Source organism: Callorhinus ursinus, unplaced genomic scaffold (assembly GCF_003265705.2).
Source record: "Callorhinus ursinus isolate GAN/ISIS: 27379988/994484 unplaced genomic scaffold, GSC_fseal_2.0 scaffold5, whole genome shotgun sequence".
NCBI lineage: Eukaryota > Metazoa > Chordata > Mammalia > Carnivora > Otariidae > Callorhinus > Callorhinus ursinus.
Genome location: NW_027397067.1, coordinates 75,373,504 through 75,392,863, shown reverse-complemented (window position 1 = coordinate 75,392,863; position 19,360 = coordinate 75,373,504). Strand labels below are relative to the sequence as shown.

Here is a 19,360-nt window from a genome sequence, read left to right as displayed (position 1 = left end):
GTACGGCTAGCAGGGAGTTCAGGCCGTGAGGGTGCACTACAGCGGTATGGCTAGCAGGGAGTTCAGGCCGTGAGGGTGCTGAGAGGGCACCGAGGGCACTGGCTCGGGCAAGCCAGGAAAAGCTGCACGGGGGAAGCCCTGGCAGAATGAGGGGGACAGGGCGTGGCCGTCGGGAGGAGCGGCATGGGTGAGAGCCTGCAAGGCCCGTGTGCGGCGAGTCTGGGGGTAGGCACTGCTTTGTTTGACATGGATGTGCACATATATCCTTTGGATGCACGCGTATATGCACACCCATATAAATAGGTGTGTGTTTGTGTGATTTTATTTATTTATACATATATTCCCCTTCCCCCTCCTCTGGTAGGTGTGAAACCCTTCAAATGTTCTTTGTGTGAGTATGCAACTCGCAGCAAGAGTAACCTCAAGGCTCATATGAATCGTCATAGCACTGAGAAAACCCACCTATGTGACATGTGTGGCAAGAAATTCAAATCGAAAGGGACGTTGAAAAGTCACAAGCTCCTTCACACTGCTGATGGTAAGTAAATGACTCCATAGCATAGTGAGTTTTTTCCCCTCTTGAAAGTGGGGTTTGAGGCTGGCATCCAAAGACCAGCAGAAATGGCAGATGTGTCTGTGGGCAAGAAAGACCTGGGTCTTTTAGAATTTCGATTCTGAAAGAGAGCAAAAAGAACTCCCCTGCCTCCTCATTTGCCCCGTGTTCCGGACTGGAGCCCTGCCTGACCTCCCCCAGTGCTGGGTAGTATGCGTGCGTGCACGTGTGTGTGCGCATGGGTGGGTGGGTGTGGAGGGGACGTGGCTTCAGGGAGTAAGACACCCTCAGGAGGCCTTGATCTGAAAGTTTTCAGTCCTCTTCAGCCCTCCATCCTCACCTGAACCTGAGGACCCTGAGGGGCAGCCATGATCACACCTGACCCGATGTTTCCAAGTGGATGCTTATCATCCAAGCCACCTCAGGGGCTCAGTTTAAAATACAAACAATACTTGGGCAAATTTGACCTTAATGAAGTACACTTAAGTGGATTTCTAATTTCATTCATTCTTAAGAACCGTTGGTCGAGTTCTTACCATTGTCCCAGCCATGCCTGGGGTATAGGGTCAGTAAGGAACAGTTTCTGCCACTAAGGAGTGGTGGGGAGGAAGAGAAGCCTGCAGGCCGTGCTGAAGGTGGGTGCTGTGATAGAAGGGGGCTCAACAGCCCTGCGGAGAAGGGTGTGAATCGGTGAGGGCAGGGGAGGCGGTGGGCAGTGGTCACAGTGGCCAGTAAAGTCTCCCTGAGAGGGGCAGGATGTAGGGAAGAAAAGCAGAATCGTTTTAGGAAGACAGGCAGCTAGGTATCCAAGATCTGTAAAGAACTTTTCACTCAAATAATCCAGTCAAGAAATGGGCAGAAGACACGAATAGACACTTCTCCAAAGAATACATGCAAATGGCCAACAGACACATGAAAAAATGCTCCACATCACTAGTCATCAGGGAAATACAAATCAAAGCCACAATGAGATACCACCTTACACTAGTCAGAATGGCTAAAGGTAATAAGACAGGGAGGAACAAATGTTGGAGAGGATGCAGAGAAAGGGGAACCCTCTTACACTGTTGGTGGGAATGCAAGCTGGTGTAGCCACTCTGGAAAACAGTATGGACGTTGCTCAGGAAGTTAAAAATAGAGCTACCTAGCTCTGATCCAGGAATTGCACTACTGGGTATTTACCCCAAAGATACAGATGTAGTGAAAAGAAGGGCCACCTGCACCCCAGTGTTCATAGCAGCAATGTCTGCAGTAGCCAAACTGTGGAAGGAGCCGAGATGCCCTTCAAAAGACGAATGGATGAAGAAGATGTGGTACATATATACGATGGAATATTATTACTCAGCCATCAGAAAGGATGAACACCCACCATGTGCATTGAAATGGATGTAACTAGAGGGGATTATGCTAAGTGAAATCAGTCAAGCAGAGAAAGTCAATTATCATTTGATTTCATGCATATGTGGAACATAAGTAGTAGTGCAGAGGATCATAGGGGAAGGGAGGAAAAACTGAATGGGAAGAAATCAGAGAGGGAACCAAACCATGAGAGACTCTTGACTATGGGAAACAAACTGAGGGTTGTGGAAATGGAGGTGGGGGGATGGGTTAACTGGGTGATGGGCATTAAGGAGGGCATGTGATGTAACGAGCACTGGGTGTTATACACAACTTAGGGTATCATTGAACACTACATCAAAAACTAATGTACTATATGGTGGCTAATTGAATTTAAATAAAAAAAAGGAAGACAGGCAGCTAAACCATAAAAGGCCTTTCGCATTTTTAATTTTCCTTTAAAAACCCCAGTTGTGGCAAGGTCTTGTCAGTATTCTATGTAATGAGATTAATAAACCATATTTATAAATATATTGTTATTTTAGCACAATTACATACAAAAATTGGAGTTTACCACAAAAATCCGAGTGATTTCAACAGGCTATTTTCGATTTTAGAACTTAGACGATGATATAGCCATTAGGTCATACCTTTATTTTAAGAATGTTTTAGGGAATCCATCCTGTTGTGTGTGCATCTGGGTGAGCTTGAGGGACTTATGGAGAGGCCGCATGCTTAGCTAGGCTTCATTAGAACTGAAGATCCAGGGCTTGCCTAAGGCTGAACGAAGGCCAGAGCTGTAACTATTCAGACCTAAGCAATGTGCTTATAAGAAATAAGAATAAGAATAAGAAAATCCATAAGCAAAATAATTAAAAATGCAGTGACAATCAAGCAGTCTTACCCTGAGTAATGAAAGCATTAAATCATGTAATTATTCATGAATTCTGTACCTACACGAACAATAAGCCTTATTGATATTTCCTGACTTGGAAGCACATGATTCATTGAAATCCCAAATAATACAGCACCATTAATGAAAAGCAGCTGTTGTCAGCTCCAGGAGGTCTGGGGTGTCCACTGGGCTGTGGTGGCAGGGTCTGGGAGGGCACGCTTGGGGCCCGGCAGGGGCCGGGTCCTGGCCTGAAAGGATTCGAGGAGATGGGGTGTATGTCTAATCAGGGGCCCTGGACCAACCGCTGTTGGATGTGGAGGGGAGGGCCGGGGTCTGTAGTGACACACGTAGCCCTTCCCCCCTGTCACTTCACTTGCTTTCCTGAGCCCTTCAGGGAACGGAACTTGGGTGGGCAACGACGGTGTGTCCTCAAAGCAGTAAGACAACCTTCCCAAAGAGGAAAGGCCTTGTAGGCATTATGAAATATTTTGTAACAAAACAGGAAATTTGGATTGTTTCTCTTAATTTTTTTTTTCCTGACATTTTTGAGAGTTTGAGGTATTTGTAAAGTCTTCTCTTGTTTCCAGACACTCACCAGTCTGGGAAGAAAGGCATCACGTGTTAGGTGCAGTGAGAACAGCACCGGAATGGGGGTCCTGCTGCCTTTTGTGCCCCCTTTCTGCCCCACGTGGGCCTGAGTTTGGTGGGGCAGGGTAAGGACAAGAGACCTTGACACCTCCTGGGTCTGTCTAAGCTCCATGCTCTTTGCTAAGGGGCAGGGTGGTCCCTTCACCTGGTGGTCCCTTCTTCCCCCTCTTCCTGGTAAGGATTTCCCATGGTTTCATGTTTTCTCAAAGGCCAGCTTGATACGTGGCGTGACCAATCACAGGCTAGGTGTCCCAGCTCCAGGGATGATCTGCTTTGCAGCTGTAACCAAACTCTCGGCCCTCCTTTTTCTTTTCAGTTTTAAAAAGCTTGGAAAAAAAGCTTAGTTGCATCTCCTACCCACTTTTTTGGTAGCAGTCGTATTTTATTTTGATAATTCTTAAAAGCTTTTTGTATGTATCTCAGTGGTTTGTCATGTTGTGCAAATATTTCCCTCTAACTTAATTATTTGCTTTTTCATTTTATTTGCCACATCTTTTTATATACAGAAGTTAAATAACCTTGCATATTTAAACTTATCAGTCTTATCCTTTGTTATTTTTTTTCTTCATGATTTCTCTGTGTTGAAAGGAACCTCCCTCATCTTAAGGGAAACTTCTTTTTTTCTTTTTATTATGTTATGTTAATCACCATACATTACATCATTAGTTCTTGATGTAGTGTTCCATGAGTCATTGTTTGTGCATAACACCCAGTGCTCCATGCAGTACGTGCCCTCTTTAATACCCATCACCAGGCTAACCCATCCCCCTACCCCCTCCCCTCTAGAACCCTCAGTTTGTTTTTCAGAGTCCATCGTCTCTTATGGTTCGTCGCCCCCTCCGATTTCCCCCCCTTCATTCTTCCCCTCCTGCTGTCTTCTTCTTTTTTTAACCATATAATGTATTATTTGCTTCAGAGGTATAGATCTGTGACTCAACAGTCTTGCACACTTCACAGCGCTCACCATAGCACATACCCTCCCCAATGTCTATCACCCAGCCACCCCATCCCTCCCACCCCCCACCACTCCAGTAACCCTCCGTTTGTTTCCTGAGATTAAGAATTCCTCATATCAGTGAGGTCATATGATACATGTCTTTCTCTGATTGACTTATTTCGCTCAGCGTAATACCCTCCAGTTCCATCCACGTCGTTACAAATGGCAAGATCTCATTCCTTTTGATGGCTGCATAATATTCCATGGTGTATATATACCACCTCTTCTTTATCCATTCATCTGTCGATGGACATCTTGGCTCTTTCCACAGTTTGGCTGTTGTGGACATTGCTGCTATAAACATTGGGGTGCACGTACCCCTTCGGATCCCTACATTTGTATCTTTGGGGTAAATACCTAGTAGTGCAATTGCTGGATCGTGTGGTACTTCTATTTTCAACTTTTAGAAGAACCTCCATACTGTTTTCCAGAGTGGCTGCATCAGCTTGCATTCCCCACCAACAGTGTAGGAGGGTAGGGGAAACTTTTGTATTTTTTTTTCAAGTTTTACTTTTGTAGTTTATAACATCTATTAAAATTAATATTCTTGAAATTTATTTTGGTATGGGGTATGTGGTAGGGATCTTTTTATTTTTTTAAACAATTTTCAATTGACTCAATTCAGTTTCTTTATAGAGAAATCAGTTCTTTTCATTTTATTTTGGAATGCCAGTCTCTCAAGATGCTGGGCATGTTCTGAGAGTTTAGTCTGTTCAGTAATATCTGTTCTAGTACATTGTTTTATTAGGTGTTATTTTTATAACTAATTTGATTATGCACACATATGTTATTCCTTTTTTATTTTTTATGGACATCTCTTAGTTTTCTCATTTAGTTATTATTCCTTTGGATAAACTTTGAGACTCTTTGGTCAAGTCAAAAAAAATATCTTCCCCTCCACCAAAGGGAGGACACCATCTCCCACCCCAGGGATGCCCTTGAGAGCTGTGTGACATCACATGTGCCTCGAGTTCCTCAGGGAAAAACGCTGGTACTGGGGGCTTGGTTGCCTTGCTGAGGCTGTCAGCCTCTAATCATAGAATTAGCTCTTTATTTAGAAGCAAACATTGCTTTGAAACCTGCCTGGAACGACTTGGGTTTTAGTGGATCTGTTGTATCGGTAATGATTCAACAGCTTGTCCCACAGAGAAGCTGTGTGGGGTAGGCAGAGCTACGGAGGCCTGAGTTTTGAGTCTTGCTTGCCACTGCCTCATAGGGTGGCCTTGGTCAGGTCACTTTTCTGAACCTCAGTTTCCTTATCAGTAAAACAGGGATCAGTATGGCCCTGTGCCTGACAATGGGCTGGAGGATCAAATGACAGAAGGTGCCCTCCCGCTCACCTGGGCTCCACCTGCCCTTCTGGCTGTTCCTTCTTGGTCTCCTTTTCTGGGGCTGCCTTAACTGTGACCTCCCGCTCTTGGAAGTCCACACACTTCTATGCTTGTTCCCTGGGGCATCTCCCTAGTCTCCCCAGGCTTACACACTAGTTATGTGGAAGGCTTCCTGGTTTCTTTCTCCAGCCCTGGCCTCTCCCCCAGGCTCCACCAGCCCTGCGGGTACAACTGCCCGCTCAGCATCTGCTCCTGCACGTCTAGAAGGCACCTCAGGCTTAGCCTGGGCAACACTCAGCAGCTCATCTGTCCCAGACCTGCGCCTCCTGCAGGCCAAGGGTCACCAAACTCGGGGAAAAACATAGTAAATATTTGAGATTTTGAGTGCCACATATGGTTCCTGCCATATCGTCTTTTTTTAATTTGTTTTGTTTTCTTCTCACAAACCTTGAAAAATGTAAAAGCCATTCTGAACTCCCAGCTGTTACAGAACCAGACTGGATTTGGCCCGGGGGCCCACAGTTGGCTGACCCCTCCTGTACCCGAGTCTGTCAGTGGCCGCTCCTTGGCAGTCGCTTGGGTCAGAAACCTCAGGTCATTCTTGACTGTTCACACCCTGCCCAAGCCCGTTAGCACCTTCTGTGTGTTCTCCCGTAGTTTTCCCTCCCCAGCACCCTGGAGGGGTGGCGTTTGTCCACACCGCTGGACAAATCCTTGCCCCCCCCCCGTCAGCTCCCAGACAGCGGCCAGAGCGACGGCCCGGCTGAGCCTCCCTCTCACGCCTGTCTCCACCCTCCCCTCTGCTCTCCCCTGACGGTCCCCTCTCCGGACGCATCCCTCTCATTCGTGTTCTCACGTCTGCCGGGTCCATGCCCTTCTCTGACCCTAATGTGCATTTTAATTTCCTTGTTCGTGACTTTCCACTTGACTGTAAACTCCTCAAGCACGGACTCTTGACCTACTACATTTGCTTTGTCTTGTATCCCTGGCACCTAAAACAATGCCTGGCTTACAGTAGGTGCTCAATAAATGTTCGTTGGTTGAATGAGTGAAAAAAATGTAAAGTGTCTTGCAGACAGCAGTTGGAATGTAGAAGCACTCAAAAAGTGCCAATTACTTTCCCCGTCTCATCTCTCACAGTTGTATTACATTCAATGCTTGTGAATTGGATGTTTTAAAATACGGCAGAGGAACTTTTAAATGAATCGTCTTGCTCTCAATTAAGTAAAAAGGAACTGAGTACTCACTCCCTTTTACCTGCTTGCGAATCCATTTTTTTTCACATTCATGGGCTTCCTTGAAGTGATGTGTCCCTGTTTATTCATGCTTGTTTCCCAGAGGGGCTCATTACTTTGCCTCAGAAGGGAGAGGTCAGGATGGGTGGAGGTTTCAGTTAAAAAGGCTTGCCAGTCAGTATGTACAAAGAGAGACATTGACCTGTAAAGGGCCTGATTAAACCCTTTCCATGTGTGCCAGCAGTATGAAAGAATTTCATGCAAAAGTCATGCTGTAGCACATTTCCCCCTTTTCGATTTTAAAGAGGGCCTCCGCATGTGTGGTGTAGAGGCTTTCCCAGGATTCCGCCGCCCCCAGCACATGGGGCAGGTGAAATGGTGCAGTGCCTTTCTGTTATGTAATCCGATGAGAATCCCCTAGTCATGAAATAAAACGCTCTTCGAAGCTCGGTGCTAATTCCTTTGGGTCCCCCTCTGCCCCATCCAACCTGCCCTCATATACTTGAGTTAAGAAGTTTTCTGGGAAAATTTAAAAGAGGAATTCTCTCCGAGCTTTAAGCACTCTTGTGTGCATGATAATTAGACAAGTGGAGAGTCGAGTGTGGAACTTAGGTCTGAGTGGAGGAAGTACCATTTTTCCCCACACTCCTTCAATTTGTGGTAAGAGATCCCATGGCTACACATGGAAGTATTCTAGATGTAAGTGTGAAGTTATTTTTCTCCTCCTTCCTCTACAAGCAGAGTCCTTGTAGGATAAAGTAGCCCCTTTATTTCTAAAAACATGTACTCTAGAACCAGGAAGCTGAACAATGGAAAACGGTATCCAAGCCATCAGCCGGTTGATCCTTCCAAGTTCGTGTACTAGGCTCCAGTGAGCCTGGCCTCTGCACAGCACCCTTACCCTCTCACCCTTTGTCCAGCTCACCCTGGGGTCAAAGTGAAGGGACGGGGGTGGGCATGGACACGGTGGGTTTCTGTGGCTTACCTTTACCAGCAGGTGTCTGGGTGATGGGCAGCAGAGGGCGGGCTGATGTCCGTGTCACTTCATGGGCGCACCCTGTCTGGGTCCACCTGAAACTCTTCTTCTCAGGTTTTTATAAACCATAAAAATAACAGCCCATGGGATAAAATGAACCATACAGCTTCCTGAACAGTTAGCTTAGACTGCTGTATAGATCTGACTGTTGAAGAAAGTTGGTGACCTAAAACCCCACCAGGGTAGAGGGGTCTCAGCAGCAGGTTGCAGATGCCTGGCCCAGCGTCTGTAACCTCAATCCAGTTGGGGTGCACGCCCTTTCCTGTTCTTTTCTCTGGCTTTTGGCCCCCGTCTGTTTCTTCCCCATGCCTGATGCATTCCTCCTTGTATCAAAACTGGTGTGCTCATTACAGAGAACCATCAGTCTCTTAAGTCTGCCGTTGCCTGAAGTTCAGCCCTTAAGGCACAGAGGCTTCTTCAACTTTATTTTTACTGCCGTAGCTATTTCTGTCCTGATTTGCCATTGTACACATCCCCGCAGATGTGAGAGCTGTGGTGATGGGCTCCGCCAACCACCGGCTGCAACACGTGTTACGCTTCCTTCGGGGAGCTTTTCTTACCTTCGGCAGCACACCCTGGTGTGTCCGGCCATGTGGAGAGGCAGCAGGGCAGACCCCCAGATTGGAACTACTTCCTGCCTGTGTGACCTTGAACCCGTGCTTCATCCTCCCCGTTCGTTTCCCATGGCCGCTGTAACAAAGGACCACACGTTTACTGGCTTAAATCAACACAGATTTATGATGTGACAGCTCTAAAGCTCAGAGATCCAAAAGCAGGTTGTCAGCACGACTGCATTCCTCCTGGAGGCTCTAGGGGAGAATCTGTTTCTAGCCTTTCTAGCTTCTAGAGTCTGCCCGTATCCTTTGGCTCATGAGCCCCTGCCTCCATGTTCAAAGGCAGCAGCGAGGCCCTCCTGACCTGGCTGTGCCTCTGCTTCCATGATCATGTCTCCTCCATGACCCTGACCCTCCTGTCTGTCTCCATAAGGACTCTTATGATTTCACTGAGCCCACCTGGATGATAGAGGATAATCCATCTCAAGATCCTTAACCTGGTCACATCTGCAAAATCCCTTTTGCCATGGAAGGTAATAGGCTCTGGGGATTGGGGCTTGGATATCTCTCAGGGGAGGGCATTACCCACCACAGTGGGGTTGTGGGAAGATTACTTGGGTTCATATTAAGTGAGAGGTGCCTGTTCCCTCTGTGGTCAGTGTTCTCATATTCTCAGCAACTGTGGACATAGCGTAAGGATGGATCTGCGCCGTCTGTCATTTAGGAAAGGTCCCATTTCTCTCCTCTCCGATATTCTCTCATTAGGAAGACACAGTGCAAGAGTTAATATTTAAAGAATATCAGTGTTGAAAAGGTAAAGTCAGTGTTCTGATAAATTTACTTATGCAAAATATCACCTTTTGCGGTTAAGACTGGATCAACAGTCATAATAAGATATTTTCACCTTAATGCCTCTAGGTATTAGTACTAGTAATAGTTCTGATTTATGCAAATTTCTTTAAGTATTTTAGTGCTTCTTCGAGTTTGAGGTACATAGGAAATTTGATTTGGCAGAAGTGATTTAATTTAACAGGTTTTCAAACAAGGTGCCTTGAGTCAGAAGGAATGGTCCCTCGCTGTCTTTCTTTGTGTGCTGATGGACTCCAGATGCCAGAAGACAAAGGGCATGGTTTTATTTCACAGGAGGGTTTGAGATTTTTCTACCATTCCACCTCTCCCTAGTTTTATATAGAACTCTATTTAAAGTAAGCAGCTGGAACCTTCCTCAGGGAAGCTCATCAAGCAGATGAGGGTGTAGTGAGACACAAAGGAAGCTGACAGGTGCTGTGCGTTTTCTTTTTTTTTTTAAGTATGTTTTTTTAGTTTTATTGAGATGTAATTGACATAACATTGTATTAGTTGAAGGTGTCCAACATAGTGATTTGGTAGAGTGTATATATTGTGAAATGATCAACACAGTAAGGTTAGTTAACCTCCATCACATCACATTTTGGTTATGATTAAGTGTTTTTTTAATTTTATTGAATATATTTGACATATGACATTGAATAAATTTAAGGTGTACGGTATATTGGTTTGCTACGTATTTATATTATGATATATTGCCATTGTAACAATATTTATCACATTGCATTATAGTACAATATTGTTGTCTGTATTCATTTTATTGTGCATTAGCTCACTGTGACTTATTGACTACTCTTTGTAAGTTTGAGCCCTTCAGCAACATCAGTTTTTATCCCCCCCACCTCCTGGTAACCCCCGTTTTACTCTGTTTTTGTCAAGTTTGACATTTTTCGATTCCACAGAGAAGTGAAGACAGTACTTGCTTTCTTTATCTGACTTACCTCACTTAGCATAATGCCCTCAAGGTCCATTCATGTTGATGCAAATGGCAAGATCGTCTCCTTTCTTGGGGCTGAATAATAATATTCCGTGGTTTATATATGCCACTTCTTCATTGTCCACTCATCCGCTGATAGCATTGGCTAGTTTCCATGTCTTGACTACTGTGACTAAGGCTGTAATCAACTTGGGAGTGCAGATAGCTCTTTGAAATCCTGTTCTTTGGGTATACCCAGTAGTGGAATTGCTAGGTAGTAAATAGTGGATGGTATGGGAGACCTATTTTTAATTTTTTGAGGAACCTCCATATTGTTTTGCATCGTGGTGGCACCATTTTACATTCCCACCAACAGAGTACCAGGGCACGTCCTCACCAGGATACCATGCGTTTTCTAAGGGCTGGCCACCAGGCTGGGGGCTACGTATATCCTGGAGGGAGCCCCCGCAACAGCTGCCGGCATGTGTGGGGTAAATACTGCTCCCCTCTACTTGGGATAGCCTCCTGCTGGGGCACAGCGTACACAGCAAGACAGCCGTTCATTGGCTCTCCCGCCCTCCTCCTTGCACATTCATCCTTCCCTCCAAAGCAGAAAGAACTTCAACAGGAAGGGCAGTCTCACATCCCCCGGGGTTGGGGGCACCTCTCTCTTCATCCAGCTCAAGGCAGAGTCACAAGGACTTCTGTTCTGTCCTTCCTGCTCCCTCCCTCCCTCCAAATCCTGCCTCCTCTATCCTAACATGGCAGGCTGAGTAAGACCTGAGTAAAGGGAACTTCTCAGGATTGCTGGACACCAGACCCAGGGCTTTCCTTTCCTGTCTGGTGCTACTTGTGTTCAGGCAACATCCTGTCACCAGGGCCAGCCAGTGCTCCACAGGTCAGAGGTCAGCTTTGGTCCATCAGCCAGTCAGCCGTGGAGCGTGGGCTGGAGAGCTCATGTTACCAGAGAAACAGACTCCTGCCAGGGAAAACTGGAAGACAGAGGGATGAACAGACGTCGTGGAGATGACCTTTCCCCCCTACTGTCCCATCTTTGAAGGGGGGCTGTACGGGATCACACCTTTTGAGGGAACTAGGAGCTGGTGGTAAATTGTGGTGCTTCCAGAATGAGCCGCAGTGTCTGCAGTGGAAAAGCTGCAGCCAGCCTGGCTCTCAGAAGGATGCTGAACTGAAAGTCACAGGGGCAGATAATGCTGATGGTATCTTTTTCCTTACCACCTGCAGCATTAGCGAAGGAATCCACAGGCTGTGCTGCAACTCTCAGACTTTCTCTTTGAACCGCCTGACACATCTTTTCTTTCTTGAACTCATTCGGCACCACTTCCTGAGCTCCTTCTGGGGAAGGTAGACTGTTTTGTTCTCGTGGTGGTTTTTTTTTTTTTTCCCCTTTTTTTAAAATTAAAGTATCATACACGCAGAAATACGCAGCCGACTGGGTTATCACAAGGCAGCTCACCCACGTCACTACATCCCAGGGTAAGACACGGGACACTGCCTGCCCCTTTGAAGTCTGCCTCACCCTCCCCACCAGCCACCCCTTTCCTCCTCAGGGTTGCAGCTGCCTGGACCTGTAACACTGTAACTTGATCTTGCCTGTCTTTGAACTTCATTTAAACCAATTCATACAATACATGCTCTTTTGGGTCTGGCTTCTTCCCCTTAACATTATTTGTGAGGTTCATCTAGGTGGTTATGATTCTGACCTTCTGGGCCTCTGGGTCAAATAAGAGTATCCTACGTAACGGAGATCCTACGTGCTGTGGCTTGTGGCTGGGGAGACTGTCCCTGCAGTTCACCTTCTTCACTGTGGCAATGTTTTTGTAGTCAGCTCGGAGGTCTTTCCTCAAGAGTGTTTCTCCAGAAAGTGGTAGGGCTCCGCTCTCTTTTGTGCCCCTCGCTGACAGGACTTGGCTCAGCATGACTTCTGACTGTTGGCAAAAGGTAAATCATGCCCCAAAAGGTAAGAGATGACCACCTCTGCGATTACTCACCAAGTTAGGCCACTGTCTTGTCTTCGTGAATAAGATGGGCACAGATGCCTGCTCAAAGGGAGCACTGCAAATCAGCGTACAGCTAGGCAAGGCTGGGGCAGCACTTTAAAAGGCCGTGAACTCTCTCGAATGTCAAGTTCAGGAACCACTGATACCATTTTATAGCTCCATGTTTAAAGATCTGTCTTGTTAATTGTATTTCATAGGAGGTGGGCTGAAACATCCCAGCCTTGCAGAGATGGATGCTAATTTATCCAAAATGCTGTTGTGTCGCACAGAAAACATTAAAACAAGAGTCACAAAGATCTAATCCCTTTCTAGAAGTGTGCCCACAATTCTGTCACCTAACATAAATTATTCTTTTAAAAATTCTTTCTCGGGGTTCCTGGGTGGCTCAGTCCATGAAGCGTCTGACTCCCAATCTCAGCTCAGGTCTTGAACTCAGGGTCATGAGTTCAAGCCCTGTGTTGGGCTCCATGCTGGGCATGGAGCCTACTTAAAAAAACAAAATCTTTTCAATCATTATTCATGTTCATCTGGAGTGATTACATAGTTGTAGTTAAAGCGTAGATGTCATTCTTCTAGCCTTAAAATTAATGATTGTAATTGTTTGTTGCTGCAGAGTCCAGGAATATTACATTTAGGGGTTGTGTAGTGTCTCACTAAGGTGGTGGGCGATCCATGAGCTGCATAACCAGTCCCTTATTTTTGGACAGTCTGTTATTTTCTGCTTTCTCCTCATTAAAACTAACTCGCAAGGAGCCCTTTCTTGCATATGAATTTCTCCTTCCTTTGAATTAATTCCTTAGGACACATTTCCGGGAGCGGGATGGCTATTTTGCCTCGGTGGTTTTAATCATGGGTTACATGGCCAACTTGCTGCTTTCAAAAAATTGAGCCAGAAATATGGAAGCGTTCCAGCTTCGCTCTTTCACGTTTGGTGCCTCCTATTATTAGAAATGGTCAGTTTCTTGGTTTAATGTGTGTCAGATCTTAACATGTTGCTGTCGTTCTCAGTTATTTGATAACTGACAATTGAACAGGTAAATTCGAGGGTTAAATGGATGGACTGAGTTAATCTGCCTAAAGCATTTATAACATTGGCTCGTTCATAGTGCTGTATGTAAGTGTTTGCTATCAGTGGACTTCTTTTGATGAATGAAATTAATTAATCCTCTCTTGATGAATTGTTTAAGTCCTGTTTTTATCTGTTTGCTTTCTGGGGTCTTGGTGTCTTCTGCTCATGTGTTCACTGATTGATTCAACAGCTGTTTTTTGGGACTCTTTCGGTTGCACTTGACAAGAGGCTCATTGGGGTTGCTGGAGCAGAAAAGGGGCCTTTCTTATAATGGTACCATGGGAGCTTCCAGAGACTCGAGGGCTTTGTGTGTGTGTTTGGTTACTTCTTCCTCTTCATGTGGCTTGGTCTTCCTCATCCTCCCATCGTAGTCACTTGACTGTCACTTCCTCACAGAGGCCTGTTTTCGTTCCGTTTCCTCTTGTGGCGGCTGTTGTGGGGAGAGAGGGAATGTGGCTGGGCAGTCACCTTGTTGGGGCTCTCCTGTAACTCGCCGCTTGCCCTGCAGCCAGTATGCGCCCCCTGTTAGACACAGGGACACGGAATGAGAGGTGTACCATCCCTGTCCCCAAAGTACCCACAACCCAGCAGAGGTGCCAGACCGACTAACCAGAGATGAATCGATGAGCCTCTTGGATACAACAGGGGACGATGCAAAAACAACAGAACAAAACCCGAAAGCTCCCACTGTCATGAAGCTAAATGTAAGATAAATCAAAATATGTGGCATAGTACAATTGAGGTATGAAAATATTTCATATTGAGAACCTTGAAATAGGAAAATGAAAATATGAATATGAGACAATTCAGTTTCAACACGAAAATGTTACAAGATGAGGAGTTCCGAAAATGAATCCCTAAAAGCGACTATAGTTATAAATGGGATGGTGGTGGGGGGATCTGGGAAGGGCGTCCCAGGCCCTGGTAATGGTAGGTACAGAGGTCTGGGGGTGGGGAGTGTGCTCTGTCCTCGGAGTGGAGTGCAGGGGGCAGGGGCGTTGTTCCTGAGCTTAGCGAAGTAACAGAGAGCCCACCTTCGGGGGTCTTGCCAGCCATTGCAAGGGGTCAGAGTTTGCTCCGGTGGAGAGAAGCCAGAGAGGTTGCTTGGGGGCAAGGTGAGGAAGGCCTTTTGTAGACTCTTTGAAACTATAATTACTTGTACTGTATCAGTTTCCCCTGTTCTGTTTTTATTTTTTCTGGTTAAGGTATATTATCTTAGGCTGGCTTAATTAGCCCCATCCCTGAATTGTCCCAGAGAACGCCAGGGAGGTCCAAGAGATAGGACTGGGGGGGGCACCGCCACAGCTGTCCCGAGTGACCGTGGTGCGGAAGGGCCCCCTCCCGGGGCACCTGCATCTGCCCTCAGCCTCATCTCTTCAGGGCTACTTTTCAGGTGCTTGCCACCCACTGTCTGAGTCCATCCGTGGAGCACGCAGGGGTGACCTCCACATGCTTTTAATGAAGCCTCTAAGTTGCAGAGAAGAGCGAGCCCAGGGTCACACGGGACGAGCTGGACCGAGCCAGAAAGAATGCGCTTCCGCTGCCAGTGGCCCTTCTTGGGCACCCCTTTCAAATGGGCCACCATCCTGTGCGATGGCCTTTATGGTACGGATACATCTCTTGCTGTTATAAATCCTTTGTTCCCTTTGGGGAATTGGTGTCCTACCCTTACTAGCTGAAGGATTGTTACGTGGCTCTGAACAGGGACTTGGGATCCAAATCCAGGCTCTGCCACTGACCATTTCATAACCCGCCAGTTGCTCAGATTCTTGATCCTACTTCCTTATCTGTAAGGGGTTAGCACTGCCTGCCTCGCTTGGGGGTGCGTGGCTGAGGTCATGGACATCAAGTCGGAGCACAGCTGCTCCTGGACAGTAGCTCGGTAGCTAGAGCTAGCCAGATATGTTGTGTGGAAAATGCATTCACTTTTTACCAAAACCGCCTTTTTCTTTGTAATCACTCCCTTCTTTTCCTGGGCTGTGGTGTGATCCAGGTACAGACACTGGATGTTGCATTGGCCGGAACTTGGAGGTCACTCTAGCCTTGGGTAAATGCTATGTTTTCTGTCCACTCTCCCTGCAGTTCTCAGGAGTGTCTTGATAGAAATCAGCTGATAGTCTCAAAGCATTGCTCTTTCATGATGAGTCATGGTTCTCCATTACATTATTTTAATTAGGCAGCTAAAGATTATGTCAAGTGCTCTCCCAGGCCTGGTTGATGGGGCTGTCAGGTTGCTGAAACATTTGTAATATTTATTGCCGGGACTCTGAGGCTTTTGCGGGGGGGGGGTGCTTTTAGGAGCTCTGTTCTTTTTTTGTCTCTTGCAGAGCCCTGGGAGTAAATCCATAAAAGGCTGACTCTTGATCTCAACTGAGGTGATTCTGTTTATCCATTTCAGAGTACCTTTTTAGCACTTCATCTTTTACTCATTGAGCGATGCGTATTGGTAATGAGTAAAAATATTTATCAATTTGGAGAATGGCTCTGTCAGCCTTCCTGCCCCTCCTAAGGCAGTGGGGAACCCAACACCATTTTGCTCAGGCTGCCTGGCACAGTGAGGATGCATTTGTGTGAGTCGGAATCAGTGGAGAAGTGTGGGGAGCTGAGGTTATCTCCAAGACATGTAGAAATGTGCGGCCCTGTGTTTGAAAAAAGATGATACTATATTTAAGAACAAGTATTCCTTGGTTTCTAATTATGACGTGTCTGCCTTCCACATGAAAAAGTTTTTCCATGCTTTGGACTTGTAGAATTAGTAGAATCTAGAATTTGGGGTTTGTTCATCTAGAATGATAGTGTAATTGTATTAATATATTTATACTATTATTTCCCTTTTGCTGTTACTGTTGAAAGTGTTATTCATGTAAGATAAGCATAATTTCCATTCTGTTCCTTTCCCAGTTCAGTTCAGTAAAATGCACAGGATACGTTCGGTGTGAGCCATGCACTCAGGTGCTGGGGTTGTGGAGATGAATAAGACGTGGTCCCTGTGGGCAGCCAGGGCAGCCCCAGGCTTGTGAGCAGGCAGTGGCGAGGCTGCAGAGTCAGGCATGGACAGAAGCGTGTGGGAAGGGTCCGTGGGAGCCGCAGAGGGCTCACTCTTAGCCCAGTTGCCAGAGATGTTGTTCAACTTGAGTTGCGAGTTACAGTGAAGACTGGCCAGATGCCGAGAGGCAGTGCACCCCAGGCATGGAAGGTGTTAGCAAAGGCTGAGCAGAATGCTGCCAGAACTGAAAGACTTCTGTGTTACAGAGCCGAACGTACAGAGTGAAAGGCAGACTGGAAGTCAGAGAAGGGTCAGGTGCGGGGAGTTAGTTCGGTTCTGCAAGGCCTCTGTATCATGCTCTGGAACTTTTCAGCTTTGTTCTGCAGTTGGAGTCCTTGGTGGGTATGCAGAAAGATCTGTGGGAGAGTTTATGTGTCAGGTCATCTGGATAGAGGATGGGGCATTCGCATGGATGGATGGATGATGGGCGGAGGGAAGGAGGCAGGAAGGGAGACAGAGTGGGCAGGTGAGCAGATGAATGGTTAGTTGATGGGGGATGGATGGATGGATGGATGAATGGCAGATGGATGGGAGGGTTACCTGAAGGCAAGGAAGCCAGGTTACAGGCTTTTGTTCTTGTCCAGGAAAGAAATGAGGAGGACTTAAACCATTGTGGAGGTATTGAAACAGAGAAATAGAGAAATATTTAGGAGGTAAAATCAGGTGCTGAAAAACTGAGATGAGTGCAGTTGGCGTCATGGAGATACTGAGGAAGGCTGCCAAGTCTCTGACTTCATGATTGGGTGGGCAAAGAACTGGGAAGGCTGGAGGTGGGACCCATTTGATGGGGAAGATAGTAAGTCCCAGTTAGTACATTTGGGTCAGCTGGGCAGAAGCCCAGCAGATGGTTGGATACTCAGATCTTGAGATCAGGGAAGGGTAGAGGATGTAGAAGTAAGGGTGGGAAGGTATAGATTTTGGCATTAAAGGTTTACGGAAGTCCACAGGGGAAGGTTATATGCAAGGATGCTTTTAGAAGGAGAAGAATGGGAGCGCGGGCCAGAGCATTGTGGAATGCCAGTGTATGAAAGGTGTGGACGAGAGAGAAAGCCTCATGGACGCTAAGGATACTGGCCTATCAGCAGAGCCACGTGCAGCAGAGTCCAGCAAAATGCAGACTAAGATCCGCCACCGGCTTGGCCTCGTGGAGTTCACTGGTTCCCTTGGTGAGAACGGGTTTCCAGTGACAGGTGCCATCAGCCGGTTTTCACTGGCTTTGAGAGTTCATAGGAAGGGAGGCTGTAGGTTGAAGAGGGAGACGACTCTCTCACCCAGCTTGTCTGTGAAGGAAAGATGTGCCAGGCCCCTGGGAGGAGCCGGTGTTTCTGTGGTACCATGTGCAGTGGCTGTGCCCTTGGCTCCCTGAGAGGCCCGCACCCTTGGGAACTGCTTGGGGACCAATTGACCGCTAGCAGAAGTCGGTCATATTTCTATTCGGTTGCACGTTGGTATTATTGCATGTCGTGGTTTCACTTGTGCTCACCGGGGGGTAAAAACTGTAGCGCGCCTGTACGTCCATTAATTTGTTTTAACAAATAAATGATGGGCCTGTTCATCCCGTTAACGAATGTTTGCATGTTGCTGATGCATTCATCCTCTCAAAGAGCAGTGTTTTCCATTTCTGTGCAGTGCCTTTCTAGCAGCCCCGAAACATCTGGCTTTCACACTCCTGCCAGGGTTAGGCGTTCCCAGCACAGATCCTGCTGCTTCGCTGAGTGGCCTTCTGCCTTCTCCTGGCTCTCGGGACCGCAAGATGCTCTTGGTGACATGCTCTGGCAGCGTCTCGAGGGCCAGTGCCTGCCCCTCTCTAGACCTCATGCTTTGGGTCCCAGAAGGAAGCCCCAGCTGCTCCGGTCTCCGGAGTACCTGGGGTCCCCACTTTCATGCTCCCCACCCCTGGGCTCCCCCTCTGTGCTTCTCTTCCGTCCAGTCAGCTGGCCACACCCTGACTTTCTTCAGGTGCCCGCTCAAGTGTTGTTGCTCCTGGAGCCTCCCCAGGCTGTTCTTCTCCTTCCATGGTGAGACCCCTTCTGTTGCCACCTGTGGTCAACAGGTATCTGGGCGTGGATAGGCTGTTCCCCCAGAGATTCTGGACTCCCACGTGGCAAGGGGATCGTCGCGCACCTGGCTCTATGCCTGGCACCGCATTCATCCGTGGGAGCTGTTAGCTGTTAGCCTGATGATGCTCACCTTATCCTCCCTTCCTTCCAGGGAAGCAGTTTAAGTGCACGGTGTGTGACTACACGGCGGCTCAGAAGCCCCAGCTGCTGCGGCACATGGAGCAGCATGCCTCCTTCAAGGTGAGAGGACTCAGCGGGCAGGGGCACGTTGGAAGTGCATCGTTTGTCAAAATGAAGGTGTCATTATTTTGGGGTGTTCCCTTCACTTCCGGGCCCCCTTAGCTAGGATGCATGGAGCCCGAGGTGTAGCTCACTTCGTGGCGTGCGCTCTCCTGCCAGAAGGGTGGGATTTCTTTATCCTTTGGAAGCCAGGTCCAGGGACCTTGCGTAACTAGAGAAAAGGCATGTTCTTACTCTAAAAACCTGGAGGGTTGTAGAGGAGAGGCTGTGAGCTCTAGGAACAAGGGGGTGTGCTTTCAGACCCTGACGGCCTCAAGTCAGTCCCCTGGTACAACAAGGCGTGACGATGCCCAGCCGGGGAACTGGAGATGGTGGCCAGGGGGTGCCCACTGCCGTGCCCGGCACATAGTCAGGCCTCAGGAGGCGGTGGCTGTCCGTATTCACGTCATAGCTGTAACTGAGATCTACTGAACGTGGTTGCTAAATATGCATTTGGCCGCTGCTTCTGCTGTAGTTATCGACAGTAAGGCTTGTGGTCCAGTGAATTTGTTTGA

The 19,360-nt window shown here is 47.3% G+C and overlaps 1 protein-coding gene across 3 annotated transcripts in view; it reads left to right on the top strand.

The window, feature by feature from the left end:
- Positions 1-19,360, top strand: part of ZFAT (zinc finger and AT-hook domain containing) — a 191,568-nt gene that overhangs the window by 98,403 nt on the left and 73,805 nt on the right. For all 3 annotated transcript variants that reach the window (XM_025871171.2, XM_025871172.2, XM_073893234.1), the window contains 2 exons: positions 365-538; positions 18,718-18,806. In XM_025871171.2, coding sequence (XP_025726956.1) covers positions 365-538; positions 18,718-18,806 — 263 coding nt within the window. The remainder of the gene's footprint in view (positions 1-364; positions 539-18,717; positions 18,807-19,360) is intronic.